The 22,467-nt window shown below is 43.4% G+C and overlaps 2 protein-coding genes across 7 annotated transcripts in view; one reads left to right on the forward strand and one right to left on the reverse strand.

Moving 5' to 3' along the window:
- Window positions 1-1,893, forward strand: part of CD36 (CD36 molecule (CD36 blood group)) — a 79,041-nt gene extending 77,148 nt beyond the window's left edge. For 5 of the 6 annotated variants that reach the window (XR_014012245.1, XR_014012246.1, XR_014012247.1 and 2 more), the window contains 2 exons: window positions 202-1,053; window positions 1,319-1,893. The gene's annotated coding sequence lies outside the window, so the exon portion shown is untranslated. Of the gene's footprint in view, window positions 1-201 lie in introns of all 6 variants that reach the window. The other variant, XM_081210736.1, reaches the window with a different exon arrangement.
- Window positions 1,894-17,439: 15,546 nt separating this feature from the next.
- Window positions 17,440-22,467, reverse strand: part of SEMA3C (semaphorin 3C) — a 151,750-nt gene continuing 146,722 nt past the window's right edge. The window contains exon 18 of the mRNA XM_081210709.1: window positions 17,440-22,431. Coding sequence (XP_081066835.1) covers window positions 22,018-22,431 — 414 coding nt within the window. The 3' untranslated portion in view covers window positions 17,440-22,017. The remainder of the gene's footprint in view (window positions 22,432-22,467) is intronic.

Here is a 22,467-nt window from a genome sequence, read left to right on the forward strand (position 1 = left end):
TAAGCGGGTTTCTATCTTTAGCCCAATTAATACAATGCAAAGGATGTTATCTGATACTTCTGGTAAACGATCAAAAGGCCTTTATGGTTCTATTATAGAACCACAATCTCTGCTGTGATATGTCTGCTAAAGCCTTCCATGAGAAATTGATCCAGATACCCTGAATCTGCTGAACTAACTTGGGGTGATTTCTGTTCTCAGGTACCAAGCTACTTCAGGTATCAAGCTACTGCAGATGTAGGCAATAGTCATTTCAGACTTTAAGCAAGGGAGGGTAATGAACCTTCCGGATGAACCTTCCTGGTGGCATTGCTGGACTGTGCTTTGTATGTGGCAAATCAGCTTAGGAAGAAGCCCCGCCTCGGTGTGTTGAGTGAAGTATGTGCCTTTGCCTGCCAGAACCCCAAAGATGCTCAGAAGAGAGACTATCGTTAAATCTGACTTTCTGGCATTCTATGAGCCTTTTATAAGACATCCATCAAACCTGCGCTACCATTTATGCAGCTTGCTGCTGCTGCCACAGTCTCTTCCCACCTGAGGAATTCAAGAATGGGAAGAGAAGTTCTTTGCCTTAACTGTGTCCAGAATGCACAGAATCCTGCTCTCAAACATGTTCAATCATTTGTTTTTCATCCGCACCTTCAAGAAGTTGAAGAAGCCTCTAAAATTAAGCTGCTGTTCTTTTTCTCTCTCCAAAGATGTGTTTTTAGAAGATGAGAAATGTAAAACATCATTAATTGTAACATATGGATTTCAGTAAAGGGTTTGTCAAAAAGACTGTCTGCATTTCCTTGTTTTTGTACCCACGCTTGCAAGTCTATGTGCAACCACACTCCTGCTCACCGCCAAAGTGGGGATGGGTAAATCTGCTAATTTCAGTTTCTCCATTTCACCTCCACTGCATTTTAGTTCAGTTACCCACATCTCCACACCAGCTTGTGGATTATTATTTTTTAAAAGTCCTTGTGAAAATTCACCAGAGAATTCCTCCTAATAAGCACCTTTGCTTGCAATTTTGGCCTAACGTAACACATTTTTGCAAAGCAATTTTGTGTATTCATGTACAGTGGTGCCTCGCAAGACGAAATTAATCCGTTCCGCGAGTTTCTTCGTCTTGCAGTTTTTTCGTCTTGTGAAGCACGGCTATTAGCGGCTTAGCGGCTATTAACGGCTTAGCGGCTTTAAGAAAAAGGAAACAAACTTGCAAGAACTTGCAAGACGTTTCGTCTTGCGAAGGAAGCCCATAGGGAAATTCGTCTTGCGAAGCGACTCAAAAAACGGAAAACCCTTTCGTCTAGCAAGTTTTTCGTCTTGCGAGGCACCACTGTATGTTAGTTTCACTAATACACACATATTGATGTACATTTGCTTTTAGCACACATTACCTGGCTGGAGAACTGCATTGTCAAATCCAAAGAAATGCCTATTTCAAATGTTTCAGTTGGTGTCATGTTTCAGAAAGGGCAAATTTTGGTAGGTTCACCTTTAAATGTGCAAGGAATCCAATTTATCCCCTGTTGCTGTGTTGCAGCCATGAAAAGTAGACTCTCTAGCATATTGGGAACTTCTCTTCACCAGATATACTGGTTGCAATAAATAAATAAAATTAGCTTGATTTGGAAAATACTTACAAAATTCTCCCTGGCTTTGGGTGTATGTGGCCAGTGCAAATACTATTGGGAGGTATTAAATCTGGAGGTGGCTGCAGGTCTAAGGGAAGGAAGAGCAAGTGTCAGCAGTGCAAATACCTTTCCCTGGTCGCCCCCCCCCCCTCTGCTTGCAGGCTAAGAAATGCTCTTGAGGCCAAGGATTGTTGCCTCTTTTGTTTCAGACCACTTACTCCTCAGGTGCACCTATATTAAAAATAATCTCAATAAAATACTCTTAAAACACCCTGCTTTTGTTTTCCTTTCTGTCTTTGTGTTCATGACTGAATGTCAGACTGTATCCAAATGGCATCCATTGGACTAGCTGTGTGTTAGCTCTCAAAGTCCCCATCTGTGCTGCTGCAGACCTTCGCATGGGAAGGTAGGGGAGCCCAGTGTTCCACATCCATTTTCATATACATACATCATCTCATATAAGAAGTGGGACACTGCACTTACGTTCACCTTTGGTTCTTGCAGCAGGCCTCTTGTGTCTGGTCCTCAAAGCAAACCCAGTGATGCTTCAGCTACAATTGCCATATTGCAAATGACGGGGCTGAGGATAAAGAATGGAGTTTTTATTTGCTTGCTTACAGTAGTTCTCCTGGTCATCTACTAACAGATCTGGGTAGATCACAAAGATAAAAACAGGATATTAAAAGTATAAGAAAGTTGCATAATAAAAATATCCAGCAGAAAACCCTAAATCCAAGTTCACCGTTGAACTGTAAATATGCAATTTAGTGCTAAATGGTAGACTGACAGGCATCCCTTATCTGAATAGGCTTTGTTTATGTTCTCAGGACGTCAATTGCATGAAGCATATTTTACTGCATTGTGGGCAGTACGAGCAAGCGAGGGACCAACTGATCAACCCCCTACTGGCAAATCTGCTGGGAAAATCTGAAGCCTCCCATATTAAATATCTGCTGGAGGACAGGTCCAATTGTATTACATTGCCCGTGGCAAAGTTTCTTTTGCAAGTTAAAAGAAACAAAGATCATCATGCTTGAGACATAACAAAATGACTGCCTCGGTTTCTCTCTCTCTTGTGGTTGGCTGTCTTAACTGTATTTTGTTCTGTACTTGTCCTATGGATCTTTGGACCGCAATAAAAATTTAAAATAATAATAAAAACGCAATATACAGGCAGTGGGATAAAAATTCAGATTTCACATGGTACTGAGAAGACTGTATTTAAGGTCCCAGACAAGGTTCTCTGAGGAGGTTTATCCATAAGTAGGGTGCTATCACTGAGAAGGTCCTGTCCCTGGTTGTCATGTCTCCCCACAACCTGCGCAACCTTAGCGGCTAAGGTGAAATTTGAGCTGCCCATCTTCTCCACCTGGTCCTGCTAATGCACAACTATAATTCACTTCTGTGCAGGACAAGTAGACTTCATTTTTGTTGCCTGAGATTCTCAGAGCCTGTGTGTTGTGGCTTGTACACTCAGCACCAGAATCAAATCTTGGCTGTGGTGAAGTAATAAGACATGTTTCCATTTTTAACTAGCCGCAACATGACATCAAGGCATCAATTAATTGTAACTCTCATTTTCACATTATCTGGGAAATGTGAATGTTGAATATGTGCAACGTAAGCAATGATCGCTAGGTGGCAATAGTGCATTTCAAAGTCAACTATTTTCTTCCATACTAGTCAGATGAAATCCTGCACATTTTCCAGAATGCTGAACACCATCACCTCAGCACAATGATGAGGTTGAAAGATTTGGAATACTACATGCCAATGGACAGATTCCAAAAGAAGTAAAAGATACAGGATTAATACTGAGAAGTAGTTAAGTAGTAGTTAACACAAGTTAAGGCTGAACCAGTCCCTGTTTCACAGCTTAAGTGAAAATGCCCAGGATAGAACCAGTAGAACAAGTCAGATTTCTCTGCCATATTCTCACTAGGCTGCATCCAGATTCTCAGTATTTTGTGGGAGGAGTTCAACTGCATGCATTAAATTTAGGGTTCTGCAATTAAAGTGGATTAAAACTCTGGCACAACAAATCCACTTTAACAGAAACAGATTACTGGTAGTTTGCTGAAGTGATGCACCAAAATGTGTGGGTTTATGATTGATAAATGGGGAGGTAAGTGCAAGTAGATAAATAGGTACCGCTCCGGCGGGAAGGTAAACAGCGTTTCCGTGTGCTGCTCTGGTTCGCCAGAAGCGGCTTCGTCATGCTGGCCACATGACCCGGAAGCTGTACACTGAATCATAGAATCATAGAATCATAGAGTTGGAAGAAACCACAAGGGCCATCGAGTCCAACCCCCTGCCAAGCAGGAAACACCATCAGAGCACTCCTGACATATGGTTGTCAAGCCTCTGCTTAAAGACCTCCAAAGTAGGAGACTCCACCACACTCCTTGGCAGCAAATTCCACTGTCGAACAGCTCTTACTGTCAGGAAGTTCTTCCTAATGTTTAGGTGGAATCTTCTTTCTTGTAGTTTGGATCCATTGCTCCGTGTCCGCTTCTCTGGAGCAGCAGAAAACAACCTTTCTCCCTCCTCTATGTGACATCCTTTTATATATTTGAACATGGCTATCATATCACCCCTTAACCTCCTCTTCTCCAGGCTAAACATGCCCAGCTCCCTTAGCTGTTCCTCATAAGGCATCGTTTCCAGGCCTTTGACCATTTTGGTTGGCTCCCTCGGCCAGTAAAGCAAGATGAGCGCCGCAACCCCAGTTGTCCGCGACTGGACCTAATGGTCATGGGTCCCTTTACCTACATTATAATCTAATCCAAGATCAGGTTCGTGCAAGTATTATGCCTTTAAACAGTATGTGGTCCCTCCATGTTTCATTTTGAACTAGTTCCGCCAGCCAACAACTTTGCCCCAATACTGAAGGCGAACCTCTTGCACCTGAAGTCAGCACAATTAAAGGTAAACTCTACTTTTAAAACTTAGGCACACTGAACAGCTATGTAATATGTTGTGCAACTGGAATTTTGGTAGTGGCATAATGTGAGTTTTCCCTTTCTGATAAGAGTTTTGAATTCTGCTGAGGAACATGAACAAGTCATGCTGGCCCATTAACTCTACACTTGTCCAAACCCCAGATTATTCAAAGCAGTTGGCCTGTTCTTGGCTGTAATCATTTTATTCAGAAGAGTTTAGGTTCCTAGGTCTCTGTTCTAATTGCTCCATAAGCACCTTTCTACTGTGTACCTGTTGTCTGCAACACATTTTATGGTTCAGATCTAGGGAAAGGCTTCTGGGTGATTTTTGCTATTCTGCCAATAGGGCATGTTGAATTTTTCAACTTTCAAATTCCAAAAATGAGGGGTGCTAAAAAGTTGTAACATGACTTAGGGATTCAATAGATATTTGGGTTAAATGAATATGATTCAGTTTTGCTTGGCAAGTAAAATGTGTGTAAAATTGCATAAAGGGACCCTTGACCGTTAGGTCCAGTTGTGGCTGACTCTGGGGTTGTGGCGCTCATCTCGCTTTACTGGCCAAGGGAGCCGGTGTACAGCTTCCAGGTTATGTGGCCAGCATGACTAAGCCGCTTCTGGCGTACCAGAGCAGCGCACGAAAACACCGTTCACCTTCCCGCCGGAGCAGTACCTATTTATCTACTTGCACTTTGACGTGCTTTCAAACTGCTAGGTTGGCAGGAGCAGGGACCGAGCAATGGGAGCTCACCCCGTCGTGGGGATTCGAACTGCTGACCTTCTGATTGGCAAGTCCTAGGCTCTGTGATTTAACCCACAGTGCCACCCATGTCCCGTAAAATTGCATAAAATTATTAAAAATGATTGCCAGTTATGTTATTACCTGACACTCTCAGAAGGTAAAACTAAAATTCTTTGGTTTTCCAAGAGCAGTTTATTTGCTCCTTAACCAAACAAAGACTTACCAAGCTAAATGTCCAATCACAAAAATAAAAGCAGATTTGAATCGCTTGCACCAAAAGGCATCTTTTTAAGATCCCTTACTGAAGGGATGTGCAAAAAATGAGTTTCACCCCCTAAAATCACATGCCCTGCTCTGCCAGTAATGACCAGATGGTCTTCTCGTTCTTCTCCAATGCTGCTTCGATGAAACTATGGATTATCATTATCTAAGCAGATGCCAATTGATTTGGGGGCGAGGAGAGATAGTGCAGAGTATATTTTGGTTCTGCTTTAGCTAGTGATGCTTACAACGCCTGGCACTAAGTGGTTTAAATCTGATTGCTTGCTGGTATTTGCTAAAGTGCAAAATAACACTCTGGGGAAGAATTGATTCCTTCTGAGAGCTGCCTGCACTTTTGTTTAGTCCTGGATTTATCAAGACACACCATCTTTGAGCATCTGGAGTAGTAGGAGTCCAAAACAAATTGTCCGCTCCACACATTGTTTAGCCCTGGCGTGGTCATTCGATTCCTGAGAAATGAACACATTCGGCATGTGCAGGACAAACTCTTCACCTCCAAGAACGGCCGTCTAGCAAACACCAGCTGCAGAGAGCGCTGAGCCAACTGAGCAGGGAGGGGGAAGCCCAAACGCTGTGTTCACAGCTGCATTAGCACTTAATAACAGGGTTGCCTTTTAAACACCGACCAAAACGGGCCAGCAGGAATTAGGGGATTTGGGTCTTAGAACAGAAGAACATGACCGGGTTTTGTGACAAGCCCACTTGGATCACTGGGCCAGCAGCCACCCTTTCATATGCTTGCATCACCATCCCAAAGGGATACTAAATCCACCACCCCACCTCCTTGGTTTGGACAGAATGGATTATGCAGTGCTTTCAAGTAACAACCATAAGGTCAGACAGACGTAACGATCTTGCAATCTGTGGTGCAAAGTGCACCGAATCCTGAGATTGGCTTGTCTACATAGCTCTCCTTGGATAGTTATGGATAGTAAACTTCATTCTATGAAACAATTTCACTTTCTTAAACCGCCCCAAATAGGCCTTTCTAGTTAATTGTTATGTACTGAGTTGAATAGGATCCAAATTGCAGCAGTCTGATTGGTCCTAGAACAATAGGATTCAGAATGCAGCAGTCTGATTGGTCCTAGAACAATGCAGCAGTATGATTGGTTGGCAGGAACCACCCAATCATGCTCCAGATATAAGTGAATCCACAACCTGATTGGCTTACAGTAGAATTCCAGAATTAGCCAATCATGTGCAGCCCATTGTGTAAATAATGTACCGTATTTTTCGCACCATAGGACGCACCGGACAATAGGACGCACCTGACAATAGGACGCACTTTGTTTTAGAGGGGGGAGAACAAGGGAAAAAAATTCTCCCCCTCTCTGCCAGCACCCCTTCAGTGAAGCGGCAGGAGGTGCTGCACAGAGAGGGGGAGAACTTTCCCCCTCTTGTTTTCCCACTCTAAAACAAGGTGCCGTTTAAGGTGCGTTCAGGCGGCTACCTTGGAAGCCTGGAGAGCGAGAGGGGTCGGTGTGCACTGACCCCTCTCGCTCTCCAGGCTTCAGGTTCCTTTCGACCTGCTCTTTGGGGCTGGCGGGGGGAAGCCCACCACCAGCCCCAAAGAGCAGCTCAGGGAGCAGCGGAAAGGCGCAGTGGAGAGGCTCCTGCCATAGCCGCGCGTCACCTCTCCAGCCGGGAGAGGGTCGCGGGGGGCTGCTTTAGCCCCCCCCCCGCGCTCTCCCGGCTGGAGAGGTGACACGGGGCTGTAGAGGTTCCTGTCATAGCCGCGCATCACCTCTCCAGCCGGGAGAGGGTCGTGGGGCTATGGCGTCTTCGCTCCATAGGATGCACACACATTTCCCCTTCCTTTTTGAAGGGCAAAAAGTGCGTCCTATAGAGCGAAAAATACGGTATATAAAGCAGATACTTTGAGGGGACATTCATTCATTCCTCCTCACCACTTTGAGCTGAATAAAGTGCATGAAATCACTTTGCGACTCTGAGTATATTTCATTAATAGCCATTTCACCACTGAAGGTGATGCCTCAGAAATATGGCTGTGATGAGGGGACACTGGACAACAGCTTCATAAAATCCACACAAGGCAATCATGGCCACCATCTTGGACGGCGTTCAAAGAGGATGAGCCAAATTCACAGAGGAGGAGTCAGAGGCAGTGGGAATCTTAGAAGGGGGGAGGGAAGGCTGTTGCCCCCAGGTCCTGTGAGAACGGGACGCTGGACTAGATGGGCCATGGGCCTGATCCAGGAGGCTCCTCCTAGGTTCTTAAGCCCTGGCTTGGCTAGCCAAGGGACATTGTATTATTATTATTATTAGTAGTAGTAGTAGTAGTAGTAGTAGTGTACTGCCCTAGGTCTCAGGGTGGTTCACAGGATAAAACCACAATATAAAACCACAAAATACATAATCAAAATAAGAACAAGAACAACCCAATAACCCACCCACCCTCAACACATTTTAAATGGGCATTGAATGTCAATTAACCAAAGGCCTGGTTGAAGAGGAAGGTTTTTGCCTGGTGCCTAAAGGTGTATAATGAAGGTACTGTAGTCACTTGTCTCAGAAACCTGGACTGGACTCCATTCGTGTGCCCTCAGCCTATGTAGGTTGTTTAGGCAAAACCTCATCCTTCCGACCCTCCAAGTGTCAGGGACAGTCTGAGATTTATAGACGTTGCCTCACTTTCTGATTTGCTCCCAGAAAGCCCCATTTTTCCTTAGGACATCCCTATTTTCATCAGAAAAATGTTGGAGTGTATGGAGTTATGTGGCACCTGAGCCAAGGATCTAAGCAACCATACAACCTTTTAAGACATCTGAAGGCAGCCCTGAATCGTTTTGTTATGTTTTTATAGATGCTGGAAGCTGCCCAGAGTGGCTGGGGCAACCCAGTCAGATTGGCGAGGTATTATAATTATCATTATGGAATGGGACATCCCTATTTTTGTCGGAGAAATGTTGGAGGATATGCATCCTTGAGAGAGGAAGCAGGTGGGAGGTTTCTGAGGCAAAGGGATGAGGAACGGCCCTTGGAAGTACGTCTGAGTGACCTTGATTCTAGCTGCTGGAAGAGTGCAATGTTGAATTTCTCCCACAGTCTATATGGCACACAAAAAGCTCTCCTCTTCCCTGCCAATAACCATGAGAGAGTGAAGCAGCTGCCTTGGGACAGCAGGTGCTGGCCACCATTTAAAAGCCAGCATGCTGTTGGTGCCCTTCCAGCGAGAGTTACATTTTCTGGATTTTCTGCCTTTGGGGTGGCCAAATCTCCCAGTGACCTATTCTGTACGACTCTCTTCAGGAACTGCAACTGGTTTCCTTTCTCACATGTGCATGGCAGACAGAGTCAAGTCTTGATTCTGAAATCTCTCCATGCCTGTTCTGGACTAGGGGTGAGGAATGGGATCTGTCCAGTGTCAGTCACCCGCTGTCAGGCAACCTTTTTGCCTGGAAGTATCTCACGGAGATCTTTGAAAGGGGCTTCTCATGATTGCCTGTCAGCTGACTGTCGGGTCTCCCTAAACCCCTTGCAAAACACTTTGCAACTGCCTGCATTCAGCTGATTGGCAAGGCCCACACACTCCCTTTCGGTTGAGGCGGGTTTTTACCTGTTTTACCCCAGACGTCATACACAACATCAGGTGTAGGACAGTGGGCAAGACTTGGGCAAAATGGCCTTGTGGGCCAAATGGGGAGGCCTAGGAGGTTTAATTTGGTCCCGGGAACAAAGGTTCCCAAAGCCGAAGGGCTTCAACACCTGTGTTTTGGGCTTTTCTTCTTGGCCATGAGCTGCTTCCAGGATTTTTAATTTTTTTAGTTTTTGCTTGGAACTAACATGATGAAGACAGCAGACAGCAATCTGGATAGGCTTTATTTTTCCCATTATTTGTAGCAGTGCTAGGAAAATAAACTGAACATGTGACAATCCACTTAGAAAACTTCTCTTAAGGTCTCTCTTCACCTTACAGGCCTGTCAACAATATTTGCTTGCTTCCCTCTCCCCAAGCAGCTGGATGTTGAGGCAGCTGTCTGTGGCTGTGAGGTTTATGGATCAAAACCCCAGAAAGGTAATTTCTTCCTCTTTGAATTCTTAGATATAAATGTTTATACCGCAAGTTCATACTGAAGATTAAAGATGTACATAGAGGATGACATATAGACTTCCTTGCATGCTTCTTCCCTTTCTGTCCTTCAAACAGCCCTGTGAGTTAGGTCAGGCTGCCGGACAGTGATTGGCCCAAGGTCACCCACTGAACCTTGTGGCTGTAGGGGGATTTGAACTCCGACCTCCCCGGTTCTAGCCCAACACTAACCACTGCACCACACTGGATAATGAATGAAGGATGACGCAGAACCAAATACAGATCTGGCTGAGGTAAAACCATGAGCAATCCTTTTAAAGCAGATATCCCCAAACTCGGCCCTCCAGATGTTTTGGGACTACAGCTCCCATCATCCCTAGCTAACAGGACCAGTGGTCAGGGATGATGGGAGTTGTAGTCACAAAACACCTGGAGGGCTGAGTTTGGGGGTGCCTGTTTTAAAGTCCTGCGTCCGTCTACTCGGAAGTAAGTTTGGCTAGAAATCAATGGGGCTTACTTCCAAGTAAGTGAGCATAGGGTGGCAGTTTAAGCTTCTTCCAAAAATAAGGTATTTATTATTTCTTTATTTTATATAATGATACGGTATTATAAGTAATAGTAATCTTAATCATTAAATTGAAAACAAACAAGCAAATACCAAGCAACACATAATTCATTCTTTTGGAATCCCCAAAGCAAATATATGTACGAGCTCATTTAATGTCTCCAAAATAACCCCCTACCACTTTTAATTTGCTTTAAAATTGTTTTATATTGTAAACCGCCCTATGATCCTTAGACGAAGGTGGTATCCTCTCACCCTCTGCTTTGTATGGCTATTTGGAAATCTACCTGCTTATTTTTTCAGAACTGCTTTGGAGCATTGACAAATCATTTGGCACCAGCCCCATCTAGAGACTGTTTCAAGAATCACACCTCTGAACTTGAGCTGTTCTAAAAGTGTTCAAAGCAAACTTCCTGCTCTGTTCAGCAACTCATTTCTACCAGTGCTGCATCTGAGTTGGCTAAGTGGCTATGGACCTGAACAGAAACTTGGGTGGAAGACTATTGCAAAGCCTCTGTGTGTAACAGAAATATAATACTTTGTGTGATTATAGTTTGTTGCTATTAAAAAAGTTTTTTAAAAAACCATTTCACCCAATTGTCCACTCTAAATGCCTTGCTTGTGTCTGGTACCCTCAATAATCACATTCTTTCTAATCCACACTGTGTGAGATGGATGTATATCCATAAATGGCATTGGGACGATTTATCATGAATCCCTTCAGCTGTAATCAATGGGAAGCAATAAAACATGCAAGGCACGCAAAAAAAGAAACTTTAATTAACCTTAGAAGGGACCTTTGCTAAAGTGGATTTACTAATGGGACACGTTATGGAAGCATCTTGGTCACAATGAAACACATTGTTGGATAATATAGTCATATACTGTGCGGTGTGTTAAACCTTCAGAAAGTTACAGAAATGGGAAGGTCAAATATCACTACTGAACTGAACACGAACCAGCTGGAGAGTCAGTTCAGTGGTTGCAGAATATGTTCCTGTCTCACCCAGCCATAACATGATGTGAGCTGTTCTTCATGAGCAGCTGTCCCTAGACAACAAATTGGAAACTTGTGGCCCTCTAGATCAGGGGTCAGCATACTTTTTCAGCAGGGGCTGGTCCACTGCCCCTCAAACCAGGTGGGGGGGCCATACTATTTTTTTTTTGGGGGGGGGAAACGAACAAATTCCTATGCCCCACAAATAAACCAGAGATGCATTTTAAATAAAAGCACACATTCTACTCATGTAAAAACACGCTGGTTCCTGGACCATCTGCAGGCCAGATTTAGAAGGCAATTGGGCCGAATTCGGCCCCCGGGCCTTAGTTTGCCTACCCGTGCTCTAGATGTTGTTGGACTACAACTCCCATCACTCCTGTTCATTGTCCGTGCTGGCTGGGGCTGAGGGGAGCTGGAGTTCTACAACAACTAGAGGGCCTTGCCTTGGACCAATCTTTCTCATTTTTCCACCCTGATAATAAAAATTAAAAGGATATGGTGGTGGTCAGATTCTTGATATCCTTTAGGGGTCCAATCTGCTCCTTGCAAAGAAGTTGTAAACTTCACCAACTTGGGCTGTGGAGCTAAAATATATGGCCACTTGCACCCCCTGCTAATGTTGCTGTGGCCTGGCTTGGTCCAGAGCCTCCCATCTGAACATAGCTCTTTGGAGACAGGCAACACTTTCATCTTCCCTTCAGGCTCTCAGATTGTTTGGCAAGCGAGAGATGTGGGCTTATGGCTGGTACTGCCTACTTGAGACAGATCCAGTTTCAGCATCAAGTACCAGTTTGATTTACGATGATTAATGTAAAGAGTTTTGCCCAGGGGTGGTTTTTCTTATTATTCAAAAATCCCAACTCTTGGCATTGTGCTATGAAAACTCTCAGGCAACATTACTTGCATGATTTCCAAGGGCGTTGCTGGCTTGACTTGAAATCGGTTGGGAAGATGTAGAAACCATTTCTGTTCACCTTAGAACATTTTTCTTCCTCCGCTTTCCCATTCCACAGTATCATGCAGTTTAGCTCCTCTTGACTTGCCTTGTTAACAGCAAAGAATAAACAAGCCTGGTGGTTCTTTGCCAGACTAATGGCAACACTGAGGAATGATGTGTAATTTTCCACCCTTTGAGGTGAAATTGGGATGAGTCTAGTGGAAGCAGGTAAATTTCAAGCCTCTTGTGCCTGTGGCCCCCTTCCAGAGTGGTGGGGCTGTTGTTTTTTGCTAGCATTGTGCAACATGTTGGTGGAATAATCGTGCGTCAGTGGTGGACTTATTTTGGATTGTCCACACATCATTCTGCTTTATTAACTCTTCTGTGATGCTTCCCCAATGTTGCTGCTTTATTGCCATCGGGACAGGCCCTCTTGGCACTATAGCGCAACAGAAGCAGGACAGAATACAGAACATCTGTGGTATAAACTGTTACAGGATTTCCACAAGAAGTTTTGCATACCCTCCAAGTATCCCGATTTCCCTGGGACATCTCAGAATTACAGAAGCCACCTCAGCTTCTGATCTGATCCCAGAATGTCCTGTTTCCTCCCTCCAGCGCTGCCGCTGTTGAGCTCGGGGAGCAGGATGAGTCCGAGCTTGCAGTGGTGCCACGTGAGCCAGCTGGCTCCCACAACAGCGCTGTACCAAAAGGCACATGTCCTTTTGCACTGCACTGCTGCCCAGGTCAGCTGGTTCCCGCAAGAGTGCCACACCAAAAGACACACTTCCCAATTTTCATCAGGCCTTCTTCTGGAGGGTATGAGTTCTGGGACACGTGCCTATTGGAAATGAAGTGGTATGTCGGCCCTAAAACTCTTGCAGGCACACAGAGTATTAAAGTGAGATTGCCCTGTTCCCATCACAAGCACAAATGGTCACAAATGCCCAAGGAAAAGGACATGTGGGAGAGCTTTGTGTTCCTTCCAGCTCCAGCTAGGATACTACAGCAATATCCCTTTTGCTTCCTTACTTTTGTTTCCTGACAGGCCAGCAGCTAAGAGGTGCCAGGCTCCACCCAAACAGCAGAATTACTGTACAAGGTACAACTTGTCATCTCAGCCTGCAAGAGGCAAGAGATGACATATTTGACTCCTCCTGTGTATTAAAAAAAATCTCATTGAATGTGGAAAATGTGCATGTGGTGACCAGGCAAAGGACCTGACTTGCTATTTTTCTATAGGCAGAGTTTTTAAAATCTGAGGCTGCCTTCTGGCATGCAACCCCTGCTCAGTGTGGTTCTGTGTTCCTGTACATCGGGATTCCACACTGTGATGCTGTTCTTCCTCCTCCTCTGACGAAAGGCAAAGACCAGTGTAGACAGAAGTGGCTGTGGTGTGGCACAGGAGACCCACTTTTCCTGCCTTGTCCTCTTTTGGACCAGGCAGAGCATCAGATTTGAGAAGGAAGGACCAGCGGTTGCATATGTGTCATGTGGTATAGTAAATATTTAACTCTGAGGCACATTATGATTACGCTTGAGCCCTTAACAGGCTTTCAGACCTTTTAAGGCACCATGGAGGCAGGCTGCATCGCATCTGTGTGCATGCGCTTGGCAAACACTTGTTCATAGGCTCACTTCAACCGCTGAAATGAAGATGTGTAGTTTAGGGGACAGAGCCTGCCACTGCAGTGATGATTCTCTATACCACCAGTGCATTCATTTGATATAGCTGGGTTTGGTAGCAATAATTGTGAATTTGGTGGGCATCGTGGTTCATACATCTTTTGACTACAAATTGCAAGGTGCATGCCACAATAAACTATTTAACTCCCATGACCACACAACCTGCCCATATGAAGAACAACATGGACGCCTTGCTGGATTTATGGCTGGATATGTCTTGTGTGCATTGGCTGCTATGCTGTAAACAGTGGACTTGAAGCATGGTCTTTGGTTGAGATCAAGGACCACAGCCTACCTTGGCTTTGCCCAGCACTAGTGATGGGACCCCTAACTACTGTGATGGTCTTTACTTGTTGACACTTATTTGTGGGGAATCCAACATGGCGGATGCAGCAGTGCGGCTAACGTGAACAGTTGCACTGTGGTTTGATTCCTAAAGGGAAATGTACAGAATGTCCACCAGCAGAATTTCTGAGGATGAGCAGCTGCCAATTTAGCAAGCTGGTCATAGGGGGAAACAGATGGTCATCTGTGAGAAACTTTTGAGAATTAGTAGTGGTCTTTTGCTCCAAAGGGTTTGGGAATGGTGGGGTAAGAGCTTCAGCAATTATATGCATCTGATGAGAAACTGCGTGGGACAAATCCGATTGGGCACTGAACAGAATTCATTTTGGGAGTTGGCTGAGCTTTCCTACATCCACCTCTCCCTTGCTAATCTTGGTTTTGCACAGCTGCGTCTGATTAGAAAGATTAACTCTGGTGGAGATGGTGAAATAATCCTAGAGAATCAGCACAATTAACACGCCATTGCAGCTTCATCCCAAGAGAAACACACCCGGATTGATTAATTCATTTGATTTCTCAGCTGCCCTTCATGATGAGATCCTAGAACAGATTACAATTTAAAAATACAGGATTAAAAACGGTTAAATCAGATTGCATGCAATGAAACAGGGTGGACCCTAAAATGTACTGTATATATCAGGTGTCAAAGGTCAGGGTAACATCTTCGGCATACAATGAAAGCTACATAGTGAAGGTGCCAGACGGGAATTCAGCGGCTGCTGCAGGGAATGTCCTTTCCTGAGTGGCTACCCCAAAAAACTGTAAGGGTGGTGGAACTACTGGGAAGCTCCCACTGCTGATCTCAACACTTCAGAGCGTCTGTAGGGAAGGAGGCCCAAGTCATTTAGGGATTAATTACTAATTACACATCCTGAATTAGGCCAGGAAATGTACTGACAGCTGTTTTAATGCAGGGGCTTCGTGAATCCTAAATAGAACCCTGGCCAGTTGTCTGGCTGCCACATTTTGGACAAGATGAAGTTTCTGAATCATCTTTAAGGCAACCCCACATACACTGCAACAAATGAAACTTACCAGAGCACAGAACACAATGGCTAAGTCACTGCTTTTTCAGGGATATTGAAGAGCTAGTCCTAGTTGGTGGGAAAAGATATACTACCCTGGGCTGAGTTTTCTATTGCGTTGTGTATTTTAAAAAGGACAAACCTTTTTAATATTATGCCATTTTGATGGGATTTCTGCAACATTTGCATTAAATGCAAAGAGACAAAGAGACATGGGTGTCTTCTGATTCAAAGAGCCTGCATTCTCTCCCCCCCCCCGCCCATCTTGCCTCTTCCAAAGAGGAAGATCAGTGTTTGATGTGGAAAGAGTCCAGAAATGAGTTGCAAGCAGAGGCCAGAGGCTAGGTCCTGAGTAAAACAGATCTGAGGCCAAGATGCTTCGAAGACTGTCCACCACAGGCAAGAGGCTGAGATTTAACTCTATATGTAATTTTCCTTTATTGCTACAAGCTGTCAATTTCCTCTTGACACCCTTGTATACATAATCTCTTAGTATGGTAAATATGTTTGCCAAGGTTTAAGCATCTTTTAATTTGTGCCAGTTGGCATGTTCCAACTTGTTCTAGCGTACTTAGCAGTGTATAGTTTTGTTTCAAATCCCCCTTGGCTTTACACGTTAGGCCCACAACTTCCTTTAATGCAAGGGCCAAGGTATCTTCTGGTTCGTATTTAAGCCTGGCATTCGGATCTGATTTAATGAAGCGGATACAGTTCGAAGTGCTCACAAAATGCTTATTTGCTCTGTACATTGACTCCAGTGCCAATCCCTGAGACACAAATGCAATCCCTTAGTTGACTTGTTCGTAAGGCAGTTTTGAGTTGAACCAATTTTCTTTGCTTCCCCAAATTCCAAATTCCATCTCAGCCTTTAATTTCTCATTGGGCACAAAAAAGCCTGATTGTACATCAATTGATTCCACAGACCTGATAGGAAATAACTACTTCTCTTTGAAAACTGACAGCTTCTATGCAGAACACAAAAGACTGAGGAAGAAGGCAAGTTATAAAGGTGTTTGGTTGCTTCCTTAGCCTGAAGCCTCTAATATTTGATTCAGTTGCCATGATAACTTAGACTGTATTCAAATGTGGGGTTTATTGTGCTAGTTTTCCTACTTTTAATGCTAGTGCTTCTGTCCCAATTTCTAACATTCCCTTTGCCGTACCTCTCACATTATGGAACTGTGGCTTTTTGACTGATATGCTGCCATGTCCTAGTTAATTTTGAACAGTTTGAAAGAAGTGTATGCTACCTCATAGTTTATCACATGAAATTACAATGCAAAACTCCTAGAATTTTACAAGTTAGCTGGTTTGCAAATGGATTTTTTTATATATATTTTTACAATTAACACAGAAATGAATTCTAAACCTGCACTAGATTTCCAGGACTGACTTTTGCATCATGTGAAAGGTGGCATAAAACACAGAATTTGTCAGGTAAGGAAGCATCAGGAAAACAGCATAAGCTCTGGCTCATGACTGAAATAGGCCTGAATGCCTATCTTGAAGGCAGAAATGTTTTTCAGTCTGGACTGTGTGAGAAGCACAAATGTTGACAAGGCCTTAATCAAGCTAAGATAATGCACCAGTGTGATGAAGGTGCAATATTTGTTACTTCCTGTGGTTAGCAGCACTGAGTGGCCTTCATGCCTCTCCCTGTATCCCAATAAGACTTGGGACTATGTCCACCAATGGAAAACTGTTTCTGCAGATGTTTACCCCATGGACTTTCATTTGCTAATAGAAAGAAGTTACGTTGTGATAAAAGGAGGAATTAAAGGGAAGCAATCGGTGAGGAGCAAAGGGTTTCTGAGATGTTTGGTAATAGAGAGTTAAGTAGTAGTTAATTTTAATCTCGCATATTGTTCTTCTGAGTAGAGTACTGTTTAAAAGCATATTCATATTCTATTTTGCATTTCCATATAATCATTATTTGAATCTGCTGTGCATCATTTCTCTCTTACCCAAGATTCATCACCACATAATGTACTTTTCTTTTTTCTTTGGTATTATGCTTATATCTGAAATGCATTCACTAGTCTTCTGTTGAGGAATTTAAAATGATTATTTCCAAATGGATTTTAGCCTCTTGGGTCCTGTTTGGCCTCCATCCATTGGAACAAATTAAGAACATAATTTCTGTCTCATTTTCAGCTCTGTATTACATGTGGTCAAATGCTTCTAGCAAAAGAGTTACACATTCCCCCACAATGCCCCCCATGCAAAACCATTCATAAAATTGATCGAACACCCTTTATTTTTCAGGCAAATAACATTTGGGATATTCAGTTAAATGGTATCGTATTACTTTTATTTTTAATCCAAGGGCTACTGAGTATTCACCGTAATGGGTTTCATCATGCTAAATTTGTACACATTACCATACTTGGTTGAAAAAAAGGGGTGGCTGGTTTTTTTTTAAAAAAATGAAATACACATATCTACAGTAGCAATTATCACAAAGAACACATGGTTGAATGAAGATTTCAATCCAACTTTACAAACGACAACAAAGGCGTCATAAAACAAATTTCGTACACACCGATGAATAGTATTGACTTTCTTTACATTTGGCAAAGTTATGACCAGAAGATGGCATTTAAAACATTTTTTAAACAAATGCAAATATATACAGGGGGTTGCTTCCAATGCCTCTTTTCTGTTCATGCAGCAGAGTTCCACGTGCACAACAGAACTTCCCCTTCCCTGAAGCCCCCTTCACACCCTCAAAATCTTCTCCAAACAATTGCAGACCCCCCCCCCCCGATAGAGCAGATTTTGGGTGTGTTCAGGAAGAGGAGAGGAAGGGGAAGTCATAGAACCCATTGGATACAACCCTTTTGTCAGTATCCTCAAAACAGGAAGACATTAAATAACAACAAACAAACAAACCAATATTATAAACATAAGTGTTCATGTTACGTATAGGGGGATAAACTCTGAACATGTAAAAACTCTAACGGAAACTACCCTGTACATGTAAAAATAGGTTTGTTCATCACATTTTAGCAACTCTGTGTTCGGAGGTAAACCTGGTGGTAGGGTCTCAGGACGGAAAAGGCCAAATATTCCTAAGGTTTGTTGCCCTTAATTCCAAATGAGAACAATGGCAAATTAATCATCACGTGAGTTCAGTTCAATTGCTTCCAGTGGGACTCCTGCTTGAAGCGTCTTTGTGGGATGGTGTACACACTCGCTAGGAATAGAGCAAAAAAGAAAAGCTCTGGTTTTCTTTCCATTTGGCATGTGTTGATGGTAACTTGTTAAAGAAGAGGAAGCAGAGAGCAAGAAAAACGGTCAGTTCCCATAATAAAGGGATGTAGGAAATCCTCCGCTTGCTTTTTAAACTTGTTCATAAATGATCTGAAGTGAGGGATGAACAGTCACACAACATTTTTTTTGCAGTGGCATCAACTTATTCAGGGTGGTCAAAACAAAAGTGGATTGTGAAGAGCCCCAGAATGATTTCTCCAAGTTAAGCAAACAGGCAATGAAATGGCAAATGTAGTTCCAGGCAAGCAAGGGCAATGTCATGCACACTGCACCCAAAAATCCTAATTCCACATATCCACTGATGGGGTCGTGGTTGGCAGCTTAATTGAAAAGACTGACCCAGTGTGCGGCAGCTGTGGATTCCTTGTTTGGAATCATTAGGAAAAGGATTACAAATCAATCCGGCAGTACTGTAATACCTTTATACATAGCTATGCATTGTGTGACAACACTTGGAATACTATATACAGATCTGGTCACCACATATCAAAGAAGATCTCGTAGAGATGGAAAAGGCAACCCAAATTATGAATGGGTTGCGGCCATGCCCATACCTTGGGTTACCTACCATATGTACATATAAGACTTACTCCTGCTATCTATCTCTGACAAAAAGGGATAAACACGTTACTAGATTTGGGCCAAGCAAACAGGCCTTGCCTCGTACAAGATGGTGAAGGAAGCTAGCATGAGCCCGAGACTGGCTTCCAAGCAGGACATTTGGTTTATTTCCATGACCCTGGGGTTGCTCTGCTCCACAGGCTACTGTAAGCAGAATGGGTGAACAAAGCCTTAGCCACATTATTGCCATCTAGTGTAAACTATTTCACAGTCATCTATAACGATTATATTTAGCTGAAGACCTGGATTTCATAAATGCTGGAGATCTGATGCAGCTTGGAAGGCTGGAGTGGCTACAAATCAATAAAAGGTCTTTATCTAGATACATACATTTTTCATGCAGCAGGTGTGTGGGGAAAATGTTTACGTTTTATCCCTTAAACAGTCATACCATTGTAACTATATATAAAGCAGCTTTTAAAATATTACTATGGAAAAGAAAGCTCTACTGATTTTGTTAACTGAACCACACATATTGCCAACATTTTGTTTTTAATAAAGCATGTTAACTGTTGTCATTCCTCGGGCCTAATGGGTGCCTAGTCAGATACAACCATACTTGGCTGTTAAGAGAAATAAATTGTGCCCTTGAAAGCTTATCAGCCGCCGTCCTTCATCTGGAAGAAATTACAACGTTATAAATGATATTAAATGTTGTATCAACTGTACTTTGAATGTGCTTGGTAGAAGAAGAAAAAAAAAGCCAAACGACTAACTGCAGCACTCAGAAAATAGGACCTATAAAGGACCAGCGTTCAGACTACAGGAGGTAGCTTCATTTTGTGAAGGCCCAAAATATTTTGGTTTTGTAACTTGGATGTCTCTGTGACATTGTATAGTTTTACACACACACACACACACCATGTCCCATCATGCCATGGTTTAGTGTCCCTAAATGTTGCAAGGGAAAGGAGGACAACTCACAATGTGGATTCTGTTTTCAATAGCATCTCATGAAACGCATCAGGCGCACCTCAGTCCTGTGCTTTCCAATTGACAATTTGGGTGTCATGTCTAAGCTGGAATGCACTGAGGAGCTGTGATGACTGGAAGGCGGATGATGTAGTTTGGCAGAAGTGGTTTCTTCATGATCACTGGGAGAAGAGCAAAACCTCTGGTTGACAGAAGTTACTTGAAGGTAGAAGGAAAGAGTCTAAAATGGCGGCAGAATGGTGGTGGTCTTAAACAAATATGCTTACCTAATGGAGGCTGTAAATTCTATAACATCTCATAGAAGTTTTCAACTTCAAAATTATCTCTCCCCTCATTCAAATACACAAATGGGGGGGGGAGAGGTGGGTGTGTTTTGATACAGGGGTGGGCAGATGATAGATCAGTGGGTGATTTGAAGCAGATCAGCAAGGATTTCTGACACTCCATTGCTCAACAACAATGGCAACAACAAAATGACTTTCCTCTTAAAATCATACTGCTGACATGAGTAAAAGGGAGTGACCAAGTGAATTTTTGAATAGGAGGACTGTGAGCTCTGTTCAGTTCTGTTACTCAAAACAAATTCCTGGGCTCTTTTAACTCTAATCCTTTACCTCTGGATCCACTTGGTGCGTCTCAGTGTTCCAGTAAGAAAATAAGGTAGATCCCTCAAACCTGAAGTCTGCCCTCCCCCATTTTAATGTGTTCAATCTCCAAGTCTGCTGGAGTCATCAAAATTACAACATTGCCAAAACACAGCTGCACTGAGTTCAATAGGACTGAATCTCAGGTAGGGATGGGTGAATTTATGCATTTGTAAGCATTACTTGGTTGTAGAACTGCATTGCAAAATTGTGAGAAGTGCAAACTTTGAATGATGCCTGTGTAAGGCTTCCGAAAGTGTGAATTAGGTAGCTTCTCCTTTCAATGCAAACTGAATCAAATTCCTCCCCCATCCCTACTCCCAGGTAAGTGTGGATTGCAGCCTCAAAGGTGCTTAACTTTGGTCCTATTGCCCTCCTGCACCCACCTTTGCTGGTTGGCAGATCCCCCCCCCAAAAAAAACACCTGAAATACCAAAGGGCACAGGACTACTAATAGCAGCTCAACACCACCTGCCTCTTCAAGCCCATGTGATTTTATCCTGGTTTTAAAAGGTATAGTAGCTGCCAATGCTCTATTCTTGCATTCATAAAGCATATTCATTGCCTACAATTAACTGGCTACATAAGGATCAAATAACACATAGCAGAGTTTGACTCCTGAAACCTAGCAGTTCTGTCCCTGGACTGGGAATCGAAAGGTAAGCTGCACTGAAGCTTTCTGAGGAAGAAAAAATATATTTAAAAGCAATAGAGTCACATGACAGAGAGTTTACCATGTCAAAAAAGATTGGGAGTGAGCTGTACATGTAATGAACCCCACTAAGAGGGAACGAGATATAATCATTACCACTCCCACGTTACATTTGAGAAGCCCTGAGCTGTGTTTTCAATACTAATATGAGAAACGGACTTTTAAGTGCTTGCTTCAGAGCTTTTCAATGCAATGTACCATAAACAGAGACATATATGGAAGAGACGTTCGTACAACACTTAGTACATCCCTCTTAACCCAAACGCTTCCTTTCCTTTGCCACCAAGTTTGAGATCTGGCGTGTCTATTTCTGTGTCCCTTCTCAGGAAAAGAAAGATGGCATCTAAACGTCATGCAAGAAAGTGGGTTAAGGCAAACCACCTGGTGTTAAAGTTAAGGATCTATCTGGTGTCAGTGGGCACTTCACAAATAAATCTCTTTGGATTTGTGGTTTCCCGCCTGCCCTCCTCTTTAGCTTATGTAGGTTGCATTTCGTGATCTTTTATCATTTTTTGGGCTTGCTTTGCTAATGTTTTGTCTATGCTCTCAGCAGGAAAACAAACACCCCCCCAACCCCCCCCCAAATCCCTTGAGGGAGGGTATGAAAAAAAGTTTGATGCTCCAGGACAAAACCTTAGGATCCAGGCAATTGATTTCTTCGGTTCCTGCTTTTCCTGCTGTTGATGAGAGCCTTCAACTTGCCATAATCCCCTCTCATCTTCTGGGAATCTTCGGCCTGCTGGCCAAGTTGCCTCGTGTCTTTGCAATATTGATTAATCATCTGCAGTTCTGAGTGGCTGAAGGCTCCCGCCAAGTCCTTTGGATGGAAGGGCAGAGACTGGAGTGAACTAGCCCAGGTCCACGGGGACCACTTTTCAGTCATGAAGGCCACCGTGTCTGAATCTAACACCTTGAAGTTCACCTTTGCTATCGTTTGCTTGAAGCCATTTTCCGTCGCAATGCAGTGATAAAGCCCTCGGTCAGCATCCTGGACAGAGCGAATCAAGAGCCCTTGTTCGGTTGATATGATCCTTTCATTAAGTTTGACCTAGAAGACAGACAGACAGCATGTCCTCTAATGTCA

Source organism: Podarcis bocagei (assembly GCF_964188305.1).
Source record: "Podarcis bocagei genome assembly, chromosome: 10".
NCBI classification, from domain to species: Eukaryota; Metazoa; Chordata; class Lepidosauria; order Squamata; family Lacertidae; genus Podarcis; species Podarcis bocagei.